Source organism: Physeter macrocephalus, chromosome 18 (genome assembly GCF_002837175.3).
Source record: "Physeter macrocephalus isolate SW-GA chromosome 18, ASM283717v5, whole genome shotgun sequence".
Classification (NCBI taxonomy): Eukaryota; Metazoa; Chordata; class Mammalia; order Artiodactyla; family Physeteridae; genus Physeter; species Physeter macrocephalus.
This window is the reverse complement of record NC_041231.1, coordinates 50,634,140-50,656,600: the sequence shown is the minus strand read 5'-3', so window position 1 is coordinate 50,656,600 and position 22,461 is coordinate 50,634,140. Positions and strand designations below refer to the sequence as shown.

Below are 22,461 nucleotides of genomic sequence, written 5' to 3'. Positions count from 1 at the left end.
AGGGTGGAGAAAGCCTAAGCTGACACCAAAGGCAGAAACCATGAATTATGTTATTGGTAGGTTTGAATACAAACATTTAAAATATTTTCATATGCTAAGATGACAAAAGTCACCTGTCAAAATAAGAACTGAAAGGTTACATTGTTTCTACATTTTTTCTTCCAAGATAAAATTTAGATTTATATTGATAAAAAATTTAAACATAATAAATAACACCAAAAAAGCACTAGAAAAAGATACAGGTGAACACTTTTAATCCAGAAACAGGGAAGGGTTTCTCTAAATACAACTTGTAACTCAAATATCATAAAATAAAACATACATTTGAGGGGCTTCCCTGGTGGCTCAGTGGTTGAGAATCTGCCTGCCAATGCAGGGGACACGGGTTTGAGCCCTGGTCTGGGAAGATCCCACATGCTGCAGAGCAACTAGGCCTGTGAGCCACAACTACTGAGCCTGTGCGTCTGGAGCCTGTGCTCCGCAACAGGAGAGGCCACAACAGTGAGAGGTCTGAGCAACGCGATGAAGAGTGGTCCCCGCTCACCGCAACTAGAGAAAGCCCTCGCCCAGAAACAAAGACCCAACACGCCAAAAATAAATAAATAAAATAAAACAACAACAACAAAAAAACCCCACAAAAAAACACATACATTTGACTAAATAAAAATAAAAAGCTCCTAAACCAAGTCAAACACAAATGAAAAAACAGGAAAAAGTATGGCAACATATGACAAAGAACAAATATGCTTAATATATGAAAAGTTCCTGCAAATAAAAAAAGATCAAAATCCCAAAAGAAAAATGGGCAAAGGATGTAAAAAAGAAGTTCACAGAAGAAAATGTAAATGGCTTTTACACATACTAAAAGATGCTTAACTAGACTCATAAGAGAAAAGCAAATGAAAAGTCATTTGTAAAAATGTACAGATGGACAAAAATAAAAAAATTTTAATACTGAGTTGGTGAGTGTGTGGGGGAGAAAACTGTCATTCCCATACAATGTTGATGGAAGCATAAATCAAAGCAATCTCTATGTAGGGCAATCTGAAAATTCTACTTCTAAGAATTAATCCAAAAATGCTTGCACATATGCAAAATGCCTTATGCTCAAGGATGCATAATGCAACAATGTTAAAATAGCAAAAAATGGGAACAAACCAAGTGTCCATCAACACTGTAACTTGTTGAATAGAGTATACCCATATAGTGGATAATTATATAATTGTAAAAACAAAGTATCATTACATATATGGAAAGGAAACAATCTCCATTATACATTAAGTTAAAAAAAGACAAAGAATGATAAGCTGTCATTTGTATAAAATTAAAAAGAATACACAATAGGTCCAGTTTGAGAAATGGCAAATAAGTATCTCTTATTGGGCTAATCCTTCTTCAGGTAACAACTGTAACTCTCAGATGAACTATAAAAAAAGACTCTGCCTGAAAACACTGGAGAGATATGAAAAGTAGGCAGAATCTGGAGGGAAAGAGAGAATGACACTGGGTAACAGTCCTGTTTTTATGGATTTATTCTTAAAGAGAGGCCTTAATTGGTTGGAGCCACTGGGGAAGGCTAAAAATTTGCCAGACTGACACAAAGAACCAGAAGACAGAGTACAGGGCAAAGTCAGAAACTGGGAAGTGAGACTGGGAATCCTGGAAACAGGAGAGCCTAAGAGAGAAAGCCCCCAAATCTGCTTTAAACTTGGTCCAAATCTCTAGCTGACCCTTGATCTACACCTTTGTAAGGTAGACTCCAAACAACCCAGATGACACTAAACGAACTGAATAAACATTTCAACTGCCTACTACCGCAGGGGAGTAATCTGGAGGCCAAGTCCACCCAAGTTAAAACCTAAGCATGCAATTACCAGACAGCCCAGCAACTGCAAACTTGGGCATTTATTTCAAAATACCAAAGTTACAGAGATGGAAAACATTATGAATGGTTACTAAGGTTACGGAAGTTAGGGGCAGGGAGGGATGTGTGACAAAGGGGTAGAATAAGGAATATCTTTGTAGTGATGGCATAATTATCTTTTTTTTTTTTTGGCGGTACGCGGGCCTCTCACTGTTGTGGCCTCTCCCGTTGCAGAGCACAGGCTCCAGACGCGCAGGCTCAGCGGCCATGGCTCACGGGCCCAGCCGCTCCGCGGCATGTGGGATCTTCCCAGACCGGGGCACGAACCTGTGTCCCCTGCATCGGCAGGCGGACTCTCAACCACTGTGCCACCAGGGAAGCCCGGCATAATTATCTTGATTGCAGTGGTGGCTACAAAAATCTGCACACTTGATAATATACACAGAACTACATATACTCATTATACTAATACCAAATTTCTGCTTCTGATATTGTGCTTTAAGATGTAATCATGGAGGAAAACTACTTTTGCAACTTCCTGTGAATTTACAAGTGTTTCACAATAAAAATTAAAAAGTACACTAGCATTTCAACTATCTGGGGCTCAAAACTAGAATCATTAAGCAACTACTACCATGGTAAATCTAAAAATTGTTATATATGGATTCTGGGTATAACTGATATACAACAGAAAGAAAAAACAAGGTCTGTGGAAAAGACAGAAATATATATATATATGTAAAAGATCAGTAAGGAAGCATTTTTAAAAACTCACAGAAAACCATACATAAAAGCAGAAAAGTGGTAGGCTAGACATATGTCCTATAAATCAACCTATTTACCCTCTAAAGTTCCTAAAATATAAGGTGAGAGATGGATAAAGTTTGTTAATTCCCAAATTTTAGGGCCAGATATTTTAAAGACAAATATTATTGACAGGGTCATGTATCAATATTTTCTAAAGAGTTGCTACTTTGAAGCTTACCATGGTATCAGAAAGATAAAAGTATCATTCCCCTTCCCTTAAACAAATCCAAAAAGTAGTACCACACTAGGAAGCAGCTAAATGATTTTGGGGATTATTTTTAAAAGAGCTAATATTGAAAACAGTCTACATCTTTAAATATTTAGTGTTAAGAACTCACTGAATTCTGGCAAACATCTCTTAAAATCTATCCTCGCAGAATTGAAAGCAAAAAGTCTTCTCTTCTGCTTTAAGTAGAATAGAGTACAAACTGTTTATTTTTTAATGCTTTAGAGCAAAGGTTGGAAAACTATAGCCTGCAGGCTGCCTGTTTTTGTAAATAAAGTTTTATTTGAACACAGCAATTGACATTTGTTTACATATTGTCTATGGCTTCTTTCTCCTTACAATAACAGAGCTGAGTAGCTAGGACAGCAACCATATGGCCCACAAAGCCAGACAAATATTTACTATCTAGTCTTAAAGAAAAGGTTTGCTGACCCCTGCTATAGCGTCAAGGGATTCTACTGTGTGACCCTGGACAAGATACTAAGTCTCAGGTTTTTCATCTGCAAAGGGAAATAGCAGTACACACTTCATGTGCAGTAAAGGATTAACGCAGTAAATCTGGGTTGTCCACATGCCATATGTTAAAGGCCTGGCCTGTGACCTGCTCCTAGAAGGTAACTTCTAAGCCCTTGGAATATGCTGCCTGATTGTGTGTCTTTGTTTACCTGGGTGTCTGGGATCACAACAGATAGTGTAAGCTGACAGTGTAATTTATGGAAGAGGCCTTGGGCCACTCCAGAAAGTCTTTGTGATTTATGACGGAGTCCTTGAGCCATGTGGTATCAGCTTGACCTCTGGAGAGACTGGATGGAAATTGAGTGACTAAGGTCAGCTATGCAGGTGGTCAACCATGCCGATGTGACTGACCCCAATAAAAACCCTGACCAAGCTTCAGGCAAGTCCCTGGCTGGCAATATTGTTTTTGTCATACATCACTCCTGGGAGAAGCAAGCAGTGTCCACGTGACTCTATTGGGAGAGAAAAACTGGAAGCTTGTACTCAGTTTCTCCTGTGCTCTGCCCTATGTGACTCTTTCTTTTTGCTGACTTTAATCTGTATTCTTTCACGGAAATAAACTGTAACCTTGAGTTACAATAACAGCTTTGCTGATCTCTGTGAGTTCTTCTAGCAAATCACTGAACCTGAGGGTGGTTTTGGGAACTCCTGAACAGCACCTCCTTATATCATAGGGATAAGATATAACCAGTGCTAAGTCTCTAGCACTGGCTGGCTGGCATTTAATAAAGGCTCAATACATACTGTCTGTTATCATCAAACCATTAAGCAAATACTTTGTGATATTTTTATTCATGCTACAGGACACTTCTAACATTTAAAGACAATTTTTTTTTGATGTGGACCATTTTTTAAAGTCTTTATTGAATTTGTTACAATATTGCTTCTGTTTTATGTTTTGATTTTTTGGCCCCAAGGCATGTGGGATCTTAGCTCTCCAACCAGGGATCAAACCTGCACCCCCTGCAATGGAAGGCGAAGTCCTAACCACTGGACCTCCAGGGAAGTCCCTAAAGACTATTTTCAAATGAGGTTCACATTCAATATTCATTCAACAACCATTTGGGACTTCCCTGGCAGTCCAGTGGTTAAGATTCTGTGCTTCCATTGCAGGGCACACAGGTTTGATTCCTGGTCGGGGAAGTAATATCCTGCATGCCATGCGGGGCGGCCAAAAAAACCCAATCATTTGTGTTATTACTCTGTATCAGCCACTGCTCTAGGTGCTAAAGATTCATTTGTGAGCAAAATGGACAAAAATTTTTGCCTTTATGGAGTTTCATTCTAGCAGGAAGAGACAGAGATAAATATAAATAAGTAAATGTAAAGTATATTATATCATGATAAGTACAAGAAAGGGGGATATGAAATGTTGACAGAACGGAGAATACTGGAATTTTAGGTTGGATGGCTAGGGGAGGTCTCCCTGAGAACATGAAATTTGAGTAAAGATGTGAAGGAAATAAGAAAGTAAGCTATATCTTTTTTTTTTTTAGGAGGTAAAATGGCAAGGGCAAAGGCCGTGAAGTGGGAGAAAGCCTGGTTTGTTCCAAGAACAGCAAGGAGGCTAATGTGGTCAGAGTAAAATGGATAAGGAGAGTAGTCAAAGAGATCAGAGAGGTAACAGTGTAGGGGAGGGGTACGGGGAACAGGTAAAGGGCCATGTAGGTCACAGTAAGGAATCTGAATATGAAAAGCCACTGGAGAGTTTGAAGCAGAAGAATAACATGATCTAATTTATGCTATGTTGAGAATAAACTACAAGACGACAATATCAGAAGCTGGAGAAATGTTAGGAGACCACTGCAGTAATTCAGGCAGGAGATGGTATTAGGCGGGGCCTGGGCCTGGGCCTGTGTGGTATGTGTGGGAGTGATGAAAAGTGAATACTTTCCAGACATCATCTGAAGCTAAGGCCAGCAGGATTTCCTTACAGTCTGGATATGGAGTGAGAGAAAAAGAAAGTAAGGAAATCCAAGGTTTTTGAGCCTAAAGGGAAAATTACAGGAACGGCTGGTTTGTGGTAGGATAGGGGACATCTAACAGGAGGTCAGTTTTGAACACGTTAAGTTTGAGAAGTGTAATTGGACATCCAAGTGGAAAAATCAAGTAGGCAACTAGACAGAACGGTCTGCAGCTCAGAGACGAAGTTCAAGCTGGAGATATCAATTTGAGAGTCTTAGCACACAGATGGCATTCAATGCAATGAGGTTGGATGAGACCATCTAAGGAGCAAATCTAGATAGAAAAAAGAATAGACTCCTGGTCTAGGCACTGGGTCGCTCCAACATGTAGAGGTCAGGGAGATCAGGAGAGACCAGCGAAACCAACTGGGAAGTTGCAGACAGACAGGACACTAGGCATGCATGTTTAACCTGAAAGCCATGTGAAAAAAATGTTTCAAGGAAAGCGTGATCAACTGTTAAATACTGGTGATAGGTTAAGTAAGGTTAAGACTGAACTAAGTCTATTAGATTCAGCAACGAGCAGGTCACTGGAGAGTTTAAGACAGGTAGTTTTGGTGGAGGTGAAGGTGAGTATCTTTAGAACTGGAGGAGAGAAACTGGGGATAGAGGTTCTAGACAAGTCTTTGGAGAAATAGGACGACAGGTGAAAAGGAAAATGGGACCATGAAAGTGTATTTTTGGTTTTGTTTGAAGATGGGAGAAAAGCATGCTTATGTTGAAGAGAATGATCCAGTAATGAAAGGAGAATTACTGGAGTAGTATTTTAAGAGAGGGAAGAGATGGATTCTAGCACACAGGTGAAGAGAATAGCCTTGGCCTGTTCATCCAGTGTAATAGAAGTGAAGCTGGAGTTTTGGGAACAGGTGCAGGTAGGTGGCCTAATGTATTGGTAGGAACTTAGGAAGTTCTTTTCCAATTATTTCAATTTTCTTGGTAGGTAGGAAACAAGTAGGAAAAAAGGTTGTTAGCTATGAGGACAAATGAGGAGGAATAAGGAGAAAGAAGAAAACATGAAATAGTTGTCTAGGAGTCAACTAAATTATTCAAAAGGTTAAGACAATCATACACACTATCTGGCAGATAACTGATACCCCAAATTTTCTCCGTATCATACACCAGTGGTATGTTCCAACATCAAGTTAGGTTTAGCTCCGATTCCTATGCCTTCTATATCTGTGGTCGAATAACCGATGCTTGCATTCATAGCACTCAGGCACTATGATATTCTAAAATTTCAAAGAAGATCAAATGATATTCAGTACTTTGTACTTAGTGAGGCAGGAAGATATGTAACAATTTAGAAAGATTTACATAGGTTTGAGAAGAACTTTAGGATTCTAAAAAGCTAAATATATAATTAAACAGCACACCCCATTTTCCCAGACAAGTGAAACTCTATTAATACTGTGCTTATGGCAAGCATCAAGCTAGTATGTCCCATGGCCAGAATGAAGTGACTCTTTTACTCAACAAAAAGGCCATTCCCTTGTCACCTGACAGCACTGCTAAGATGGACTTCTGTATTTACCACTATTTGGACCAAGAAATAAGAAAATGCAAAAGATTCCCTAGTACCTTTTCATCCAAGTCTGAATTTTTTGTGCGTTCACTGACGTCTCCCAGTTTTTCATATGAAGAAGTCTCATTAGTAACTGCACCTAAGGAAATGTTTGCACCTTTGGAATCATGTTTTATCTCACTTGCTGAAAAGAAATAATATTCAACTGTAGAAACTTTAAATGACAAAATAACCAAGTCATTTAAAGATTGTTCTAAAAATGAGTTAGAATTCAGAGACTCTTTTAAAGTCCAATGTGACAAATATGAAGCAGCATTTTCAGCAAATTATACATTTATTCCTCCCTCTCTATCAAAATAACTCCATTACATGGTATAAAAAGAATTGGCAGTAAGACAAAATTGAGACATAAAGATAAATTTAAGAATCTTTCTTGATCATGTCCATCTATTTTTCAATACATTTTTAAAACTTGAAAGTTTTTGAAATTAACTTTCAAATTATTTCCTGTAAAGATTCAGTTATTTAAACTTAGGATTAGCTATTATTAAAAAAATATTAAAAAGGACTCAGATTTAAAATGTGGTAAAGCTTAAATATATATTTCAATTTCAAAAATGAGACTACAAAAATTGCTAAGGTCAATTATCTTTTGTAGATAAAGCCTAAGAAAGTTATTTCTTAAATAATCAACTGGAAAATTTCTCAAAATCTGATCTGCCAACCAGGCAAAACTGAGGAAAACTCACAAACTGTAAAACGTGGTTGACAGACTCTAAAATGAAAAGCTTCCTATTTTAATGAATTCATTCTGACTGTGCCTAAATAGAGATATAAAAATACTTCAATATTACACATTCTGAAAATGTCAAATTTTACCTGCTGACAAGGAAGCACAGATCTCTGACTTCATCGATTCAGGATCCAGTACAGGGAGTTCTCTATTATAAAGCAAACAGAGCTTACACATCATAACATATTCTAGCAGAACTATCCACTCTTCTAAACATTACACAATACTAGCTTTAGCAGCTGGTGAACATCAGCTCAAGTCCTCCAAAGCCAGAGTACTATTCTGGGATAGCACACCCAAGCAGATTCTGCATTTGGTTCTTTCATCACATTCACCACAATTGTTAGGGAGTGCTGCCACTCAAACTTTGTTACTCAGAGAGAACTCATGATATATACCAAGCATTTAAAACATTTTTAAAGTATTACACCAATGCAAGATAATGTTTACCTCCTACTCTTAAGCATGTGTATGTATGTCTTACCACCAATGTAAAAGGAAGAGTGTGAGAGCAGTTTGAGTCTCTTTTTGTAGTCTCTGAAGACAGCCTAAGGTCTAAAGGTAACAGCTATGGAGATCAGAGTTAAACCAACCTGGGTTCAAATACTGCTCTGTCACTTACTATGTCAACCGTGGCAAACTTATTTAAATTCTTTGAGTCTAACCATATCTGTAAAATGAGAATACCACCTACCCACAAGGTTATTGTGAGGATTAAATAAGATAAAATGTTCTTAAGGCCAATGGCATAGGCTCAACAAATGAAAACTACAGCTATAGGAGCCACTCAAAAACAAATGGCCAAACACTATTCCATTTTTAAAAACTTGGACAAAAGTATATAAAAGTACACAGAATAAAATATAATAAAGACTTCCCTGGTGGCGCAGTGGTTAAGAATCCGCCTGCCTGGACAAGAATAAAGATGCAGACATAAAGAATGGACTTGAGGACACGGGGAGGGGGAATGGTAAGCTGGGACGAAGTGAGAGGGTAGCACTGACATATATACACTACCAAATGTAAAACAGATAGCTAGTGGGAAGCAGCTGCATAGCACAGGGATGTCAGCTCGGTGCTTTGTGACCACCTAGAGGGGTGGGGTGGGGGGGTGGGAGGGGAGGCGCAAGGGGGAGGAGATGTGGGGATATATGTATACATATAGCTGATTCACTTTGTTATACAGCAGAAACTAACACAACATTGTAAAGCAATTATACTCCAATAAAGATGTTAAAAAAAAGTAAATGCATTTATATAACTTTAAGTTTATAGACACATGTATGAAAACCAATGGCTTTTTAAATTATATAACATTATACTTTGTGAGAGGGATTTTCCTTTCAAGTTTCAATGTTACCTCAATTATTCAGAACCTCAATTCTGCTTTTTAAAAAAATTTTCTCTGAAAATACTATCGTCTTTGATTTTCTGCTTTGAACTACCTTATCATTTAAAAAAACTTGTGTATATAACAACAAAAAAAAAGGAATGCAGGGGACACAGATTCAAGCCCTGGTCCGGGAAGATCCCACATGCCGCGGAGCAACTGAGCCCGTGCGCCACAACTACTGAGCCTGCGCTCTCGAGCCCGCGAGCCACAACTACTGAGCCCACGTGCCACAACTACTGAAGCCTGTGCGCCTAGAGCCCGTGCTCCGCGACGAGAGAAGCCACCGCAATGAGAAGCCCGCACACCACAAGGAGGAGTAGCCACGCTTGCCGCAACGAGAAAAAAGCCCTCGTGCAGCAATGAAGACCCAACGCAGCCAAAAATAAATATAAAATAAATAAATTTTAAAAAGAATGGGAAAATAAAATTACAAACAAGACACAAATATATACAAATCTCCTCCCCCAATTCATACCTCTTGACTCATAACTGTCCACTAGAATATCTCCATTTCAGTATTTCAAAGGTCTCTCCAACTCAACATGTCGAAATTTGACCTCATGATCAGCATCCCTCCCCAATCCTGCCTGTTTTCATCAGAGAATTGTAATGCCCTTCTTTGAAACAAGAGAAACCAGGTATCATCCTTAACTCCTACCTCTGACCTCGCCCCCATTTGATTAATCAATCTTCACTTCCTAAACCTCTCTCAAATCCACTCCCACTTCTGGTTGAAGTCACCATGTCCTTTGGTCTAATTATGACAATAGCTCCTTGCCAATTTATTCTCCACACCAGAGCTATCATGATTTTTAAAATGTAAATCTGATCAAATTCTCTACTTGAAGTAAAGTCCTTCAGTGAATCCCTATATGCTCTTAGGATAAAGTTCAAACTCACCATGAATTCTAGTTTGTCTAGGATGATCTGTGTATGCCTCTTATCCTGGCATATTAATTATTAATACCTCCCCCCACTTCCCTCTCAAATTTTTGCAATTCAGAAGATCAGTTCTATGGTCACCCTATTTACAAAGCCCTGCACGACTGAGCTTTCTGCATATTCTGTAGCTTCATTTCTTGCCACCTGAACACTAAGCCATGGGATGTTATTTCTGTCTCTCAGTTGTAACATGCTCTTCCCTGCAGGCCTACCTATAGACTACTCCTTCCCTCTCAATTTTCTACTCACTTTTCTTCACCTGTTGCCTAGTTCCTATTCATTCTTTAGTGTTCAACTTAAATGTTACTAGGGCGAGGAAGCCTTCAACACCTTGCACTTTTCCTATCATATTTTATTGTATTTGCTTAATCATTTGCAGCCCCTGATAGACTAAAAGCTCTGTGAGAACAAGGTCCATGTGCATCTAGTTGCTAACCATATACTCAGCACCTAACATCCTCCTGGCCAGACACTAGGGAGACGCAAACGAAGATGCCTCTCTCCTGTCTACAAACTCCCAGCATAGGAGGAGGTGCACATACAAGCAGACATAATATACTGAGATCTGTGCCAAGAGAACTACTGGAACAAATCCCTAGAATAATATCTCAGATGTGATTTAGAGGACAAATGAATGAAAAGAAAGGAACTTCTGGATGAAGAAACACATGCAAAAAGATTCAGATAATGACATATTGTGGAAACAGTGAGCTGCCTGCTCTGCTTATCTTTTATTAGCCTCTCCCCACACTTTCCTCCCCACCAACCCCATAGCTGCCAAAGAGAGAATGGATGCAGATCCACCAAAGAGCCATAAAAAGCCATGCCAAGCAATTTAGACTCTATCCTCAGGTGGCTGAAAGCCACCGGAGCACTGTAAGCAGTCACTGGCAGATCAATTTCTACTTCAAAATATTACTGTGGAGGAGGATATACTAAGAGAGTTCAGGAAGATTAACCAGGAGCTAATTGCAATAATCTAGAAGAAATATGAATAAGATAGTAGCAGTGAGAATTGAGAGAAAGGAAAAACCATGAGAGATATTCAAGGTAATAGCATGAATAGGATTAACTGACTCAATAAATAGAGAAGAATTGAGGGCTGTTTCTAATTATACTGAAAGTTACATTCACAAATAGGTACAGCCCAGACACACAGAAGGTTATTCCTTAAAAAAAAAAAAACCCAAAACCCAAAAAAGTAAATAAGTATAGCAAGTGTACTGCTTTAATTTCAAAGTATTACAATAGTATTTTTAATGCTGCTGGTATAGTTCATAAGAGAAACTTTTTACTATGAATAAGTAACTTACAAGGAAGGTAAAATTGCACATGCCACTCGTTAGAAGTAATTTAGTTTTGTTTTCACTTTGCAAGACACAAGGAGATACGAAAAACTTAAATTCATCTAGATTAGGAAAAATAAAATTGTAACCCCCCTAAATATATTATAGCTTTGCATTAGTGGAGTAGAAAGGGGGAAAAATGAAGGGTAGAAGGAGGAAAGGAGAGAAACAGACTTGGGTGAGGCTACAGAATACAGGGAAGCAAAAGAGAAGATCTGAGCAAAAAGGAGAGGAGAAAAAGAGAGGCTTCTGAAGAACTACATAGATTGCATCAGGTTTATCCTCTAACAGAGCATTTTTCAAGGGGGTGATGAAATTTAATGGGTTCCAACCAGGATTTTTAAATAAAACAGAATAAAATACAAAATATGATACTAGACCACATGTAGTAAGGGAAATACTATTTTTATAAATCTATTGTCTTACATATTCATAGGTAGGTACCAGACTGTAATGTAAAATGTATCTTTAGTACGGGTAACTGACAAACAGGTTTGAAGACGACAGCTCTAGAATAATTATTAGCAGAAAAAGCCTGAAAACTAAGAGAATGTTATTGCCCAAGAAAAATTCAGAATGTTATTGCTCAAGAAAAATTCAGAAAAAATTCCCAAGAAAAATTCAGAATGTCCAAGAAAAATTCAGAATGTTACTGCTTCCTTTTGAGATGCTAACTAGCTGAATGCAGTCAATGTCCACTTATTTACACATTCACATATTATTTGCGAAAAGGACTACCATAAACTTACTGGGGCAATTATTCTGCAGATAAGAGTGGCCAAAACCAGAAATATTACAGTATCCAATTCACTGGGCCAGAGGTTCCCAAGCCTGATGCCAGGATGTGAGGTGCTCGGTCTCCTGATATTACAAACGATAACTCCATCAAGTACAGTACCATTTATTTCAGCAAAAACAAACAATGGTTTATGTGGTCCAAAAGAGAAAAAAGTAAAAATCAAAATGATGCTTCTTCATACTGCACCACCTGCTACTTTAAAGAGAAGGATGAGGTCTTCCCTGGTGGCGCAGTGGTTGAGAATCCGCCTGCTATTGCATGGTACACAGGTTCAAGCCCTGGTCTGGGAAGATCCCACATGCCGCGGAGCAACTAAGCCCGTGCATCACAACTACGGAAGCCCGTGTGCCTAGAGCCCATGCTCCGCAACAAGAGAAGCCACCACAATGAGAAACCCACGCACCGCAAGGAAGAATAGCCCCCGCTCGCTGCAACTAGAGAAAGCCCGCATGCAGCAACGAAGACCCAACGCAGCCATAAATAAATAAATGAATGAATTAATTAAAAAAAATAAAGAGGAGGACGAGAGGAAAGGGGTCAAAAAGTAAATAATGTTCTGTGGCAGTCTATAGCATAATGGATTTGAAGCCATGTAAAGAACCAAAGTGCCACTCTTCCAGCATGCTGTTTTGGGGAGGGGAGATCGACTTTGGAGCAGGTTGCCCTGTGTCCAGATCTCAGCTCTGATACTTACTAGCTGTGTGTCCTTTGGAAAGTTAGTGACTTTGACTCAATTTTAAAGATAGGGTCAGTTTCAATCTCAGAATTGTTCTACTTAATGAAATAGCATAAGTAATGTATCTAGCACAGGGTAGACACTAAATGTCAGTTCTTACAATTAAGTGTAAAATTGTGCATTATAGTTAGAATGCCTCAGATATTCAGTGGACAGGGAGAGTGGAGTAAGATGAGCTTCTTGAAAGACAGGCCAAGGAGTCTAAATATATGAGGGAAAGAAAGAGAATGACCTTTACTTTTGCTGGAAACCATTTTTTGTTTTTGGTTTTGGTTTTTTTGGGGTCATTTGGTATTGTAAACCTAGTGACAGAGGCCAGTCTCTTGGGGAACAAACTGATTCCCCAAGATTCTGAGAGAGTAAGTGGGGTGGATTTCTTGAGATGATATAATTTACCCAGGATAGATCCATGCTAGGCATGGTCTAATGGGACTCAAATGCCTGAGCAAAAGTAATAGGCTATTATTTTCTGTACAGTGGTGCTAGGTATTTTTCCCCCTAGAAGTTTATTATTTACCAGCTCTAGAATGTACAATGGCTTTTCACGGATTTAAGTCCAAGTTGCAAAGGTGGTATAAATGATCCAAACTGATCATCAGCACCAATTCTATACCAAGTTCAAATTTTGATGCCTAATTTTCCAACCTTCTTAGTCTGGTATCACCCTACTTATCAAGTCTTAGTTTTACTATTCTTAAACATCTATCTGTTTTAGAAAAAAAGGATTCACTGTCTCCATTTACATATATTCCAATGCTTGAGAAACAGCCTACAACACAGCTGGAATTGAAACCTTAATTCTCTCCCCTCCCTCAATGTATGAGTGACTGGGTTTACAAAGCAAATGAGACATGGACATTTCCCACCCTCAAGAAGTCCAACAGTTTATGTGAGCCACGGAATACAAGATATGGTACACAAAAGTTAAATATCTGTCTCACACACACACACAAAGAGAAAATGATGTTCCCATGGAAAAGGGTCTGAGATATCTACTCTAAACCAAGAACTTATTATAGAGGATAACACCAGAAACAAAAAGGAAAGAAAGAAACAAAAATAGAGAATATACACAAGAGTATATATTCTTGTGCAACTGTATTTACATCAGTGGGTACCAAGATGAAAATCAGCCTGTATTCAGTAACAAAAAATATGTTCTCCTCTCAAGACTTCACTGAACTCATTAAATGTTGCATCTACAAAGAAAATAAAACAAGACTAATAACTGTGTTTACAATAAAATGGGCAAATAAAACATATTTTACCAAAATTATTAAGGTCTACTAGATTAGTGTATGTTTTGTTGGCTAAAGTTAAATTTTCTGATTCCTGTTGTGTAATCAGGCCTGTACAAGGCTCTTAGTTGGCTGACTCAATCTGTTGAGTTCCTAACTATGTGAAATTTAAAAAAAGTAATCATGTTATTTGGTTTTTTGCTATTAAGTTGTATGAATTCCTTATGTATTTTGGATATTAATCCTCCATCAGATACATGATTTGCAAATACTTTCTCCCATTCCATAGGCTGCCTTCTCATTTTGTCTAGACAAATAGTGTATGATCTCACTTATATGTGGAATCTAAAAGAAAGAACTCATAGGAACAGAGATGAATGTTCAGCTAACCTTATTATGGTAATAATTTTGCAACATATACATATATCAAATCATCAAATTGTACACCCTAAACTTACGTAAGTTATAAATCAAATAGGTCTCAAAAAATTTGGAAATAAAGAGAAAAAAGAAAAGTAAAAAAAAAAGTCCAATAGTATTAGCAGGTGAGAGATGTAAATTATATCATCATGAAATCAGTGCCATAAGTGAGGTAGCAAAAGGTGCTGTGGGAAAAGAGAACGGCTCCTACTTCTGTCTGAAGAAGTCATAATCTGCCCTGCACAACCATGTTCATAGCTACCTTTACCTTCTGCCCACATTTTCTTCATTATTTTTCTACCTCTCCAAACTTTCTTCCTTCTTCCCCCTTGTTAATCTAAATCAATCCAACTGTTAAGGATCAGTACAAATTTTGGCTTTTCCAAGAGGCCCTTTCAACCCTCTTTTCTAAACTACTAGTGTTCTTGTACCTCAGTTTACATATTTTTGTTTCAAACACATTAGTCCCCATTTCCCCAGCTATATAGTAATTCCCGTGAATATTTGGCAGATTCTTAAAATCTCAATGATCCACTGTATAATATCACTCGACTGATATTTTAGCATATGTGATTGAACATAATCCTATATTCTAGTACAGATTAACTGTCCAGCACTGACTATTACAGACATTCTCAGATCTCTAACTATACTTACAGGCTAATTCAAAAGTTTTACCTATTTCACCCATTATATATGTCTAAGCTCATCAATTCAAGTCTTATGGAATTAGTTCTAATATGCTTCTAATGTTTTGGATTTTAATATGGACTTCCCCCACGGTGGAGATTGACAATGAATAAGTATTCTAACATAACTTAAATACCTTACAAATTAAGGTAAGGTATTTTGTCTCATGTTTGTCTACCTGTTTTACCAATAAGAGGTAGTCCAGAGCTTCTGACCATTTCTGGGCATAGTCCTCCCATCTTCAATTTCTATTTCTGTAAAACAGAAACTCATTCTAACAGGTTTCAACCTCTCAGTGTCGTACAGTAAGGAAACAGTAATGTACTAATTAGCAACTGATTGGTAAAAGGGAGAGAGCTGACATTAGAAATTATATTTTAAGCTTCATCTAGTTCTACAACCATTAACAATTTTCTGTATAACTATTAGCAGACCCTCTGGTGATCATGCGTCCATTTTTCCCTGTTAAGGTTTACCTTAGCACTGTGGATGACTGTAAAACTGGTATTTCCAGTGCAGAAAAATGAAAATATTAAAATAGCTACTGAGGAAATTTTAAAGTTTATTTAAAAGCCAAAACTTCAGAAGCAGGGAGGAAAGAAAAAGAAGAGCTAAAACAAGTATAATTGGTGCTCCTGCCATAAAAGGAAATGAAGTTACAATAATAGAAAAATTATCTGAAGTAAATTTGATACTTGGTTTGTCTTTTATATCAGGAAAGCAAATGCTGCTGTCTGAAGTTAGAACACAATTTTTAAAAGCCATGATAACAAAACTCAAACTTTTAAATAATCTTTCTTATTAACTTGGGCGAGACTTTTAGGAACTAATTTCTTGTTGTAAAGAAGTATACTGATTCAGCAGTTCCTTTAGTTTCACTTCAGTCCCTCCTTCCCCAAGTTAAACATAAGTAAAATTAAATGTTTTTTACTAAAAAGTGGCATGATCCAACTTTTCTGAAATTATATCCACATATATGCCTAGATAGGCATACAAATTTTGAGTAATTAATTTGTTATTTGGGGTGGTGGAGATTCCCTCCCTCTTACACTTTTAATATAATGAACATGTTTCATTTTTATAAAATCAGCCATTATCCTAAGAAAGAAAAAAAAGTATAAAAAACAAACTTTATGCCCAGTTTACAACATTTCTTTCTACCTTCAACTGCAGTTCATTGTCAACATCTTGTTAGCTAACAGAGATGTCTGCCTTTGAATGCAGGTTTTGCTCTAATTTCCCTTTGTAATCCTCAAAGGAAGCAAGGTATAACAAGAGTTAAAAGCACCTTTCATTAACTACCTTTTATTGAGCTCTTACTATTCACCCAGTATTATACCAAAACCTTTCCCATCCCTTCACTGATTAATCCTCACGACCTTGAGAGGCAAGTACCTTCCCTTTTTACAGATAAGGTAAAATATCAATAATTTGCCGACAAGGTGACAGAGCTATTAGGGAAAGGAAAAGATTCAAAAACCTAGGTCAGACTATAAAGGTTAAGTTCTTGACCACTAATTTTAAACTAAGATAGTTCAAATCCAGATTCTGTTACTAGCAGTGTGAATTTGGACAACTGACAACTTGTCATCTTCATTTTTTCCACCTCAAAATGGGCAGATTACCATCCTCATTATGGACGGTTTTAAAAAATAACAGATAAAGCTCTTGGTCCTTCCTTTGGGATATAGAAAGTACTCTATTTGGTGATAAGTTACAAGTTCTTGTCACACTAAGAACATCAAGAAGAATGTAGTATCACAAAAGTAACTAAAATTTATGAATACCAGACAAATTTAAGTCATGTACTATTGAATCTTAGTGGAAAGTGTTTATGTTTCGAGTCTGCTCACAGAACATTCCAATATTCAAGTACTGTAACATACAAATATAAATTAGAGCTTAAAGAATTATAAAAATTTAGTAAAATATGACATAATAGTAAATAAAATTTAGGCCAATCAGATAGGTCAAGTTCCCGAACAAGAAGGTTATTACTTGGCTCCATTTAAAACTGATTCAGGCAAACTCACTCTCTTTGGAGGCTAAGTCATCATTTAAAACCATCACCTTAGATGGATCTAGAGACTGTCATACAGAGTGAAGTAAGTCAGAAAGAGAAAAACAAATATCGTATATTAACGCATATATGTGGAACCCAGAAAAATGGTACAGATGAACCGGTCTGCAGGCTGGAAACAGAGACACAGATGTAGAGAACAAATGTATGGACACCAAGGGGGGAAAGTAGTGGTGGTGGTGGGGTGGTGGTGTGATGAATTGGGTGACTGGGATTGACATGTATACACTAATATGTATAAAATGGATAACTAATAAGAACCTGCTGTATAAATAAATAAAATTCTAAAATTAAAAAAAATAAAAATTCTACTATTTATGGCAAAAAAAAAAAAAAGAATCACCTTTACTTGCTTTTAACCAAGATGCCTATTCTATCCTTGCTGATATTAAAGCAACATTTACTCAAAAATAAAATAAATTAAATTAAAAAAAATAAAACCACCATCTTAAAAGTAAAACCATGAAAAAAATTTTGTGCTTTTCCCCTCTGAATATTAGTTTAACTTTTGATTCGACTTTCAAGTTTTAATTCAAATACACTTTTCCAAGGCTTCTCTGGTCACTGAAAAATGCATTTTTTTATCTAACAAGGAAGCCACAGAAAATGGGTTAAAATACATAGCACTGTTCTTAATACGTAACTTGGCTGAAATAAAAGTATATCTGTATATTTACAATTATTAAAAAACATATGAAAATAAATTTGACTTTTGAAAGAAGCAATCTCAGTAATTTAAAAAGCCACTTTATAAACCACCATTTTAAAATTCTGAACAGCTAATCTGCTCCATTATAATTTCAAATATATATAATTGTTTTATTTTGATTCTAAGTTTCAGCATTAATGACATTTTCAGGTCTCAGCAATTATACACTATATTACATTTAATAAATAACTGGGTTAAAAAAATAATGGAGCATCAATGATCACTGAATAAATCAGTGACACCTAAGAGCAGAAAGTGCTTTTGAAACCTGCAACAATAATCTGTACCAAAAGGCATACTTGAATATGCATACCTCAAGTCATCACTTGGTTCTTTTTTTTCTGGAAGTTCCATGTGCTTGGAGTCTGTTGACTGGTGCTCTTCAGCAACATTAGGCTCCTGGCTTATCATGGGAACCTCGGAAGTAAATGAGAGCTCCCCTTCATTGGAGACTCCAAAGAGGTCTGGGTCATCTTGAATTACATCAATTAAGAGGACATCATCTTCATATGCTTTAAGAATATCTGGAAACCCCACATCAATTTCTGAAAAGTTCTTAGTCATTTTTCTACCACTAACTTCAGAGAAAACTGCTTTGAATGGTTCTTGTTCACTAGAGCAGAAGGCAGGACTTTTCTTTATACACCCAGGATAACAAGAAATAGTATCATTTTCAAATGTGAGAGAAACAGCTTCCTTATTAGAAACAATATTGCTTGGTTCAGAGATGTGGTTAGATGGTTTATTATCATTACCTTGCTTTAAAAAGCTTGGAGAAATAATACAGGAATTCTTTCTGCAGTATGAGTCAGAACCAGCTTGCACTGGAGTTACACTATTTTGTATGCTCAAAGATTGAGGTCCTGAAGTTACTGTGGTGACATCTTCTTTAGTCCTATTCTGCCTTACCTCTGCTCCAGATAAACTGTCAAGAAGTTCTAGGGGACTATATACTTCTCTCTCTGATGACTTGCCATTTATTTCTCTTCTTTTTTCTGTTTTGTTCTTAAGTAAGGGAATTTTAAAATTAGCCAGCCGTCCTGTGTTCAATATCTTAACCAAGTCTGGAACAACCAGTGTTTGCTTAGCAATGCATGCTTTTCGATGAATAGTTTTGCCTGTAGAGCTATTTGCTTCCTGGCCATCCTGGGAAGCCACTGTCAAATTCAGTTTTGTTAAATTCCCTCTATCTTTTTTTTTACTTCCTGTTAAGTTTTGAGTCACATTAGTTAATGGAGTATCTTCAGTAGTACTAGAAACTACCTCTGAAGCACTTCTGCTTAGTTTCTCTGACTTCATTTTTTTATTATCATTGATGATAGGTTCCTTTAGAACCATTAAAGTCGGTTCCACTGTAGAGACTGAGGATAAACAATTTAAATTAGAATCCAATTTCTCTCTACTTGAAGATTCACCGCTTGTTTCTGTTAGAGAACTTTGTAGCATCAATTTGGAGTCAGTTAAGTGAGTTTGATTTGTTTGGTGTTTAAGAAAATCATCTTGCCTAAAACTTTCCTGAGACCCAGGAAGAAAGTTATTTGACTGTGGCAAGGAAGCCTTTTTCCAACACTGGGCAGATATTCTAGCACATGAATAACAAGGCCAAGTTCTTTTGCCAGTCATTGGTATTGTTCTTTGACAGCTAAATTTAGATTCTTCAGCTTCATTCTTCGAGTCTTCCCTCAACGCTCTCTTTTCAATAGGATGGCAATCGCTAGGTGACTTCACTATTGAGTTTTTCATCCACTTAAAATACTCCTCTGGATCCATGCTCTTACATCCTAAAGGCTCTGAAGCATTCTTTTTTTCTTCTTTTGAAAGTGGCTCAAGAGTTTTCTGAAACATAGGATTTACATGGTGTTCATGACTTGTTTTTTTCCCTGTTTCTGGAAGACTTAATAAATGATCCATTGGTGACAGCGTGTTATTTACTTTTCTCAAAACTTTTAAAGGACTTTTTTTAGCCTCTAAAGTCTCTGTTTCTTTACCTTCAGCACCTGTTTTGTTTTCTTGTAACACCAGCTCAGATATGTTATACACATTAGAGAATTTCATCTTAACAACCATTTCATCTCCTTTTTCAAACACCTTCACCCTTTTTCTGGGTTTTCTCCTAACACTCCTCTCCTCTAATGAATGTTTATTTTTTTCACTTCGAAGGCAGGAAAGCAAGCCCTTATTTTTACTTTGGTATGAATCATTTTCTTCAAGTAATAACTGATTTACTCCCATTAAGTTTCCTTCAGTTTGTAAAAGCTGAGGAATATTATCTGTGTCACTCTTATCTGCAAGACTCGTAGGGTCTTCTTTCTTTAACTCTGAGGAATTTTCTGGTACATGCATACATCCACCATCAGATTTATATGCAAGGTTTTTTTCATCATTACAACCCTTGGAATGGGGGAAACAACTGCAATCATGTAATTTTAAAATGGAATTATTTTCTATTCCAGGTGACAAGCTGTTACAAGAATATTTTGGAGTATTCTTGTACAGTTCATCTTGGAATTCAACCTTACTATTTTGTGTAGCCTCATTTTCAGTTATTTTGAGAGGTGGGCGTTCTAAGCTTTTACATTTTTTAATTCGAATTCTTCTCTTAATACCTTTTACCAAACCTTCCTTACCCAAAGACTGCAAGAAAGCCATACTTTGAAATTCACTGCATTCCACGGTTTGGAAAGATTCCGAACTGGTTAATGATTCCTTTCTTACCAGGTCAATCCCTGGCTGTGGATCATCACTTGTGGCTTCAGTAACTTTTCTTTTTTCCTTGGCTGATCAAAACAACAAAACATACCAGAAAAGATTTTACATTGAGGAGGAAAAAGCAATACCACTTAAAATAGAAAAAAATTGTGAAGCCATCCATTTTTATTTCCCTGAATAGCTGTAATGGAAACATACATTTGTTTTTAAATCAAAGACCTAATTTCTATTAAGGTCCTGTATAAACCTGTATAAATTCTAAGGCAGCTGAATAACCTCTAGCATCATGATTTCATACAAGCCAAAGTGAATCACTAGTAGGAATTCCTTTTACAGAACTTCTGAGCAAGGGATCCTAACAGGACAAACACCTTTTAAGCGAATTCCTGTTTTTTTCTCTCCGGGTCAACCGTGTGCATCAGTAAAGCCCATGTAGATGCAAGTGAAACGCTAGTGGTAAAACAGGGGTGCAGGAGAAGGGGTGCAAAGGCTAGAAAGGGAGTGACCCCTGCGTGTTTCCTTAATGTGTCTTCCCGATTGCAAGGGGAACTCCGCCTCCTTCGCTGCTTCGAAGCCCGGCCGGTCCGACGGGTCTGAAGAGCCCACCTGGGCCCCCCGCCCCTCCACTCGCCGCCTCGCTGAGGCCTTCCCAGGCCCGAACGCCTCACCCGACTTGTCACTTTCTACCTCTTCTCTCCCAGACGCCCGGGCCACCATCCTCCTCTTTTGCTTGCTCTCTTTGCGCCCCGCGGCCTCAGGGCCACAGCCTCCCGCCTTACCTGGTCCCGGCCGCCTGCCTCTCTTCCTCGGGCCTCGCGCGTCGCCTTCACGCCCCGGGGCCGTCGCGGGGCCCGACGTCCGGGGCCGCGGCATCCGTCTCGGGCCGCCCGTCTGCCCACTGAGGCCCGCCACGCCCACTCACAGGAGCCCACCGTCCACGCAAATGCCGCTCCGCCGCCAGGAACCCGCGGCCCTCAGCCCCGCCTTACCGCGCCGCGCCGCGCCCAGCCGCCAAGACGCCGGGACCGGAAGCGGAAGTGGGGTCCGCGATGCCTGGCTGGGGCAGGCGCGGCAAGGCCCAACGGGCGGAAGCACCTCGAGCCTTTGCAGCTGGCCCCTCCGCGGTTCGTTGCGGGGCGTGTGGGTGGAGCCTTCCAGTAGGCCAGACTCTCGCGTGGCCACCTCTCGCGCCTGGTTGCTCGCAAAAACTGAGTGGCTTCTAACTCCGCCCCAAGTCTCTTGCGGGGGTCCCTTTCCATATGCCTTCTGACATCCTATACGCACCTCAAACTCCAGTTGTGCAAAACTGACCTTATCTTTCCAAACGGGCTTGCTCCTCTTGTGTTGGTACATGTCTCACTGTCTACCCAGTTGTCTAAGTCAGAAACCTAGAAACCATCAGATACCCTTCTTTCCACTTCATCCCTGGCATCCACGTTCATTAGGTCCATTTGATTCGACTTCCTGTGTTTGTCAGCCACTCGCCTTGGCTCTGGCTTGCAGACTCTGACCCACTGCATCAACCTCCTAGATTTTATTTGTGCCTCCATCCTTGTGCTTTTTCAGTCAGCTTCCACCTGCTGCCAGGCCATGCCCTTCCAATGAAAGGATATCTTGGCATTTCCCAGCTTGACCTTTCATGAACCTCCTTTGCTCAAAGACTGAAACTAACAAAGTCCAAACTCTTTATTGTGGTATTTGTGGCTC

General features: G+C 38.4%; 1 protein-coding gene across 1 annotated transcript in view; it reads right to left on the bottom strand.

Moving 5' to 3' along the window:
• TOPAZ1 (testis and ovary specific TOPAZ 1) overlaps nucleotides 1-21,627 on the bottom strand; it is a 67,800-nt gene extending 46,173 nt beyond the window's left edge. The window contains exons 1-4 of the mRNA XM_007129321.3: nucleotides 21,261-21,627; nucleotides 18,359-20,804; nucleotides 7,779-7,840; nucleotides 6,956-7,083 (exon numbers count right to left, since the gene is read on the bottom strand). Of these exons, the coding sequence (XP_007129383.2) occupies nucleotides 6,956-7,083; nucleotides 7,779-7,840; nucleotides 18,359-20,804; nucleotides 21,261-21,627 (3,003 nt within the window). The remainder of the gene's footprint in view (nucleotides 1-6,955; nucleotides 7,084-7,778; nucleotides 7,841-18,358; nucleotides 20,805-21,260) is intronic.
• Between the last annotated feature and the right edge of the window lie 834 nt (nucleotides 21,628-22,461).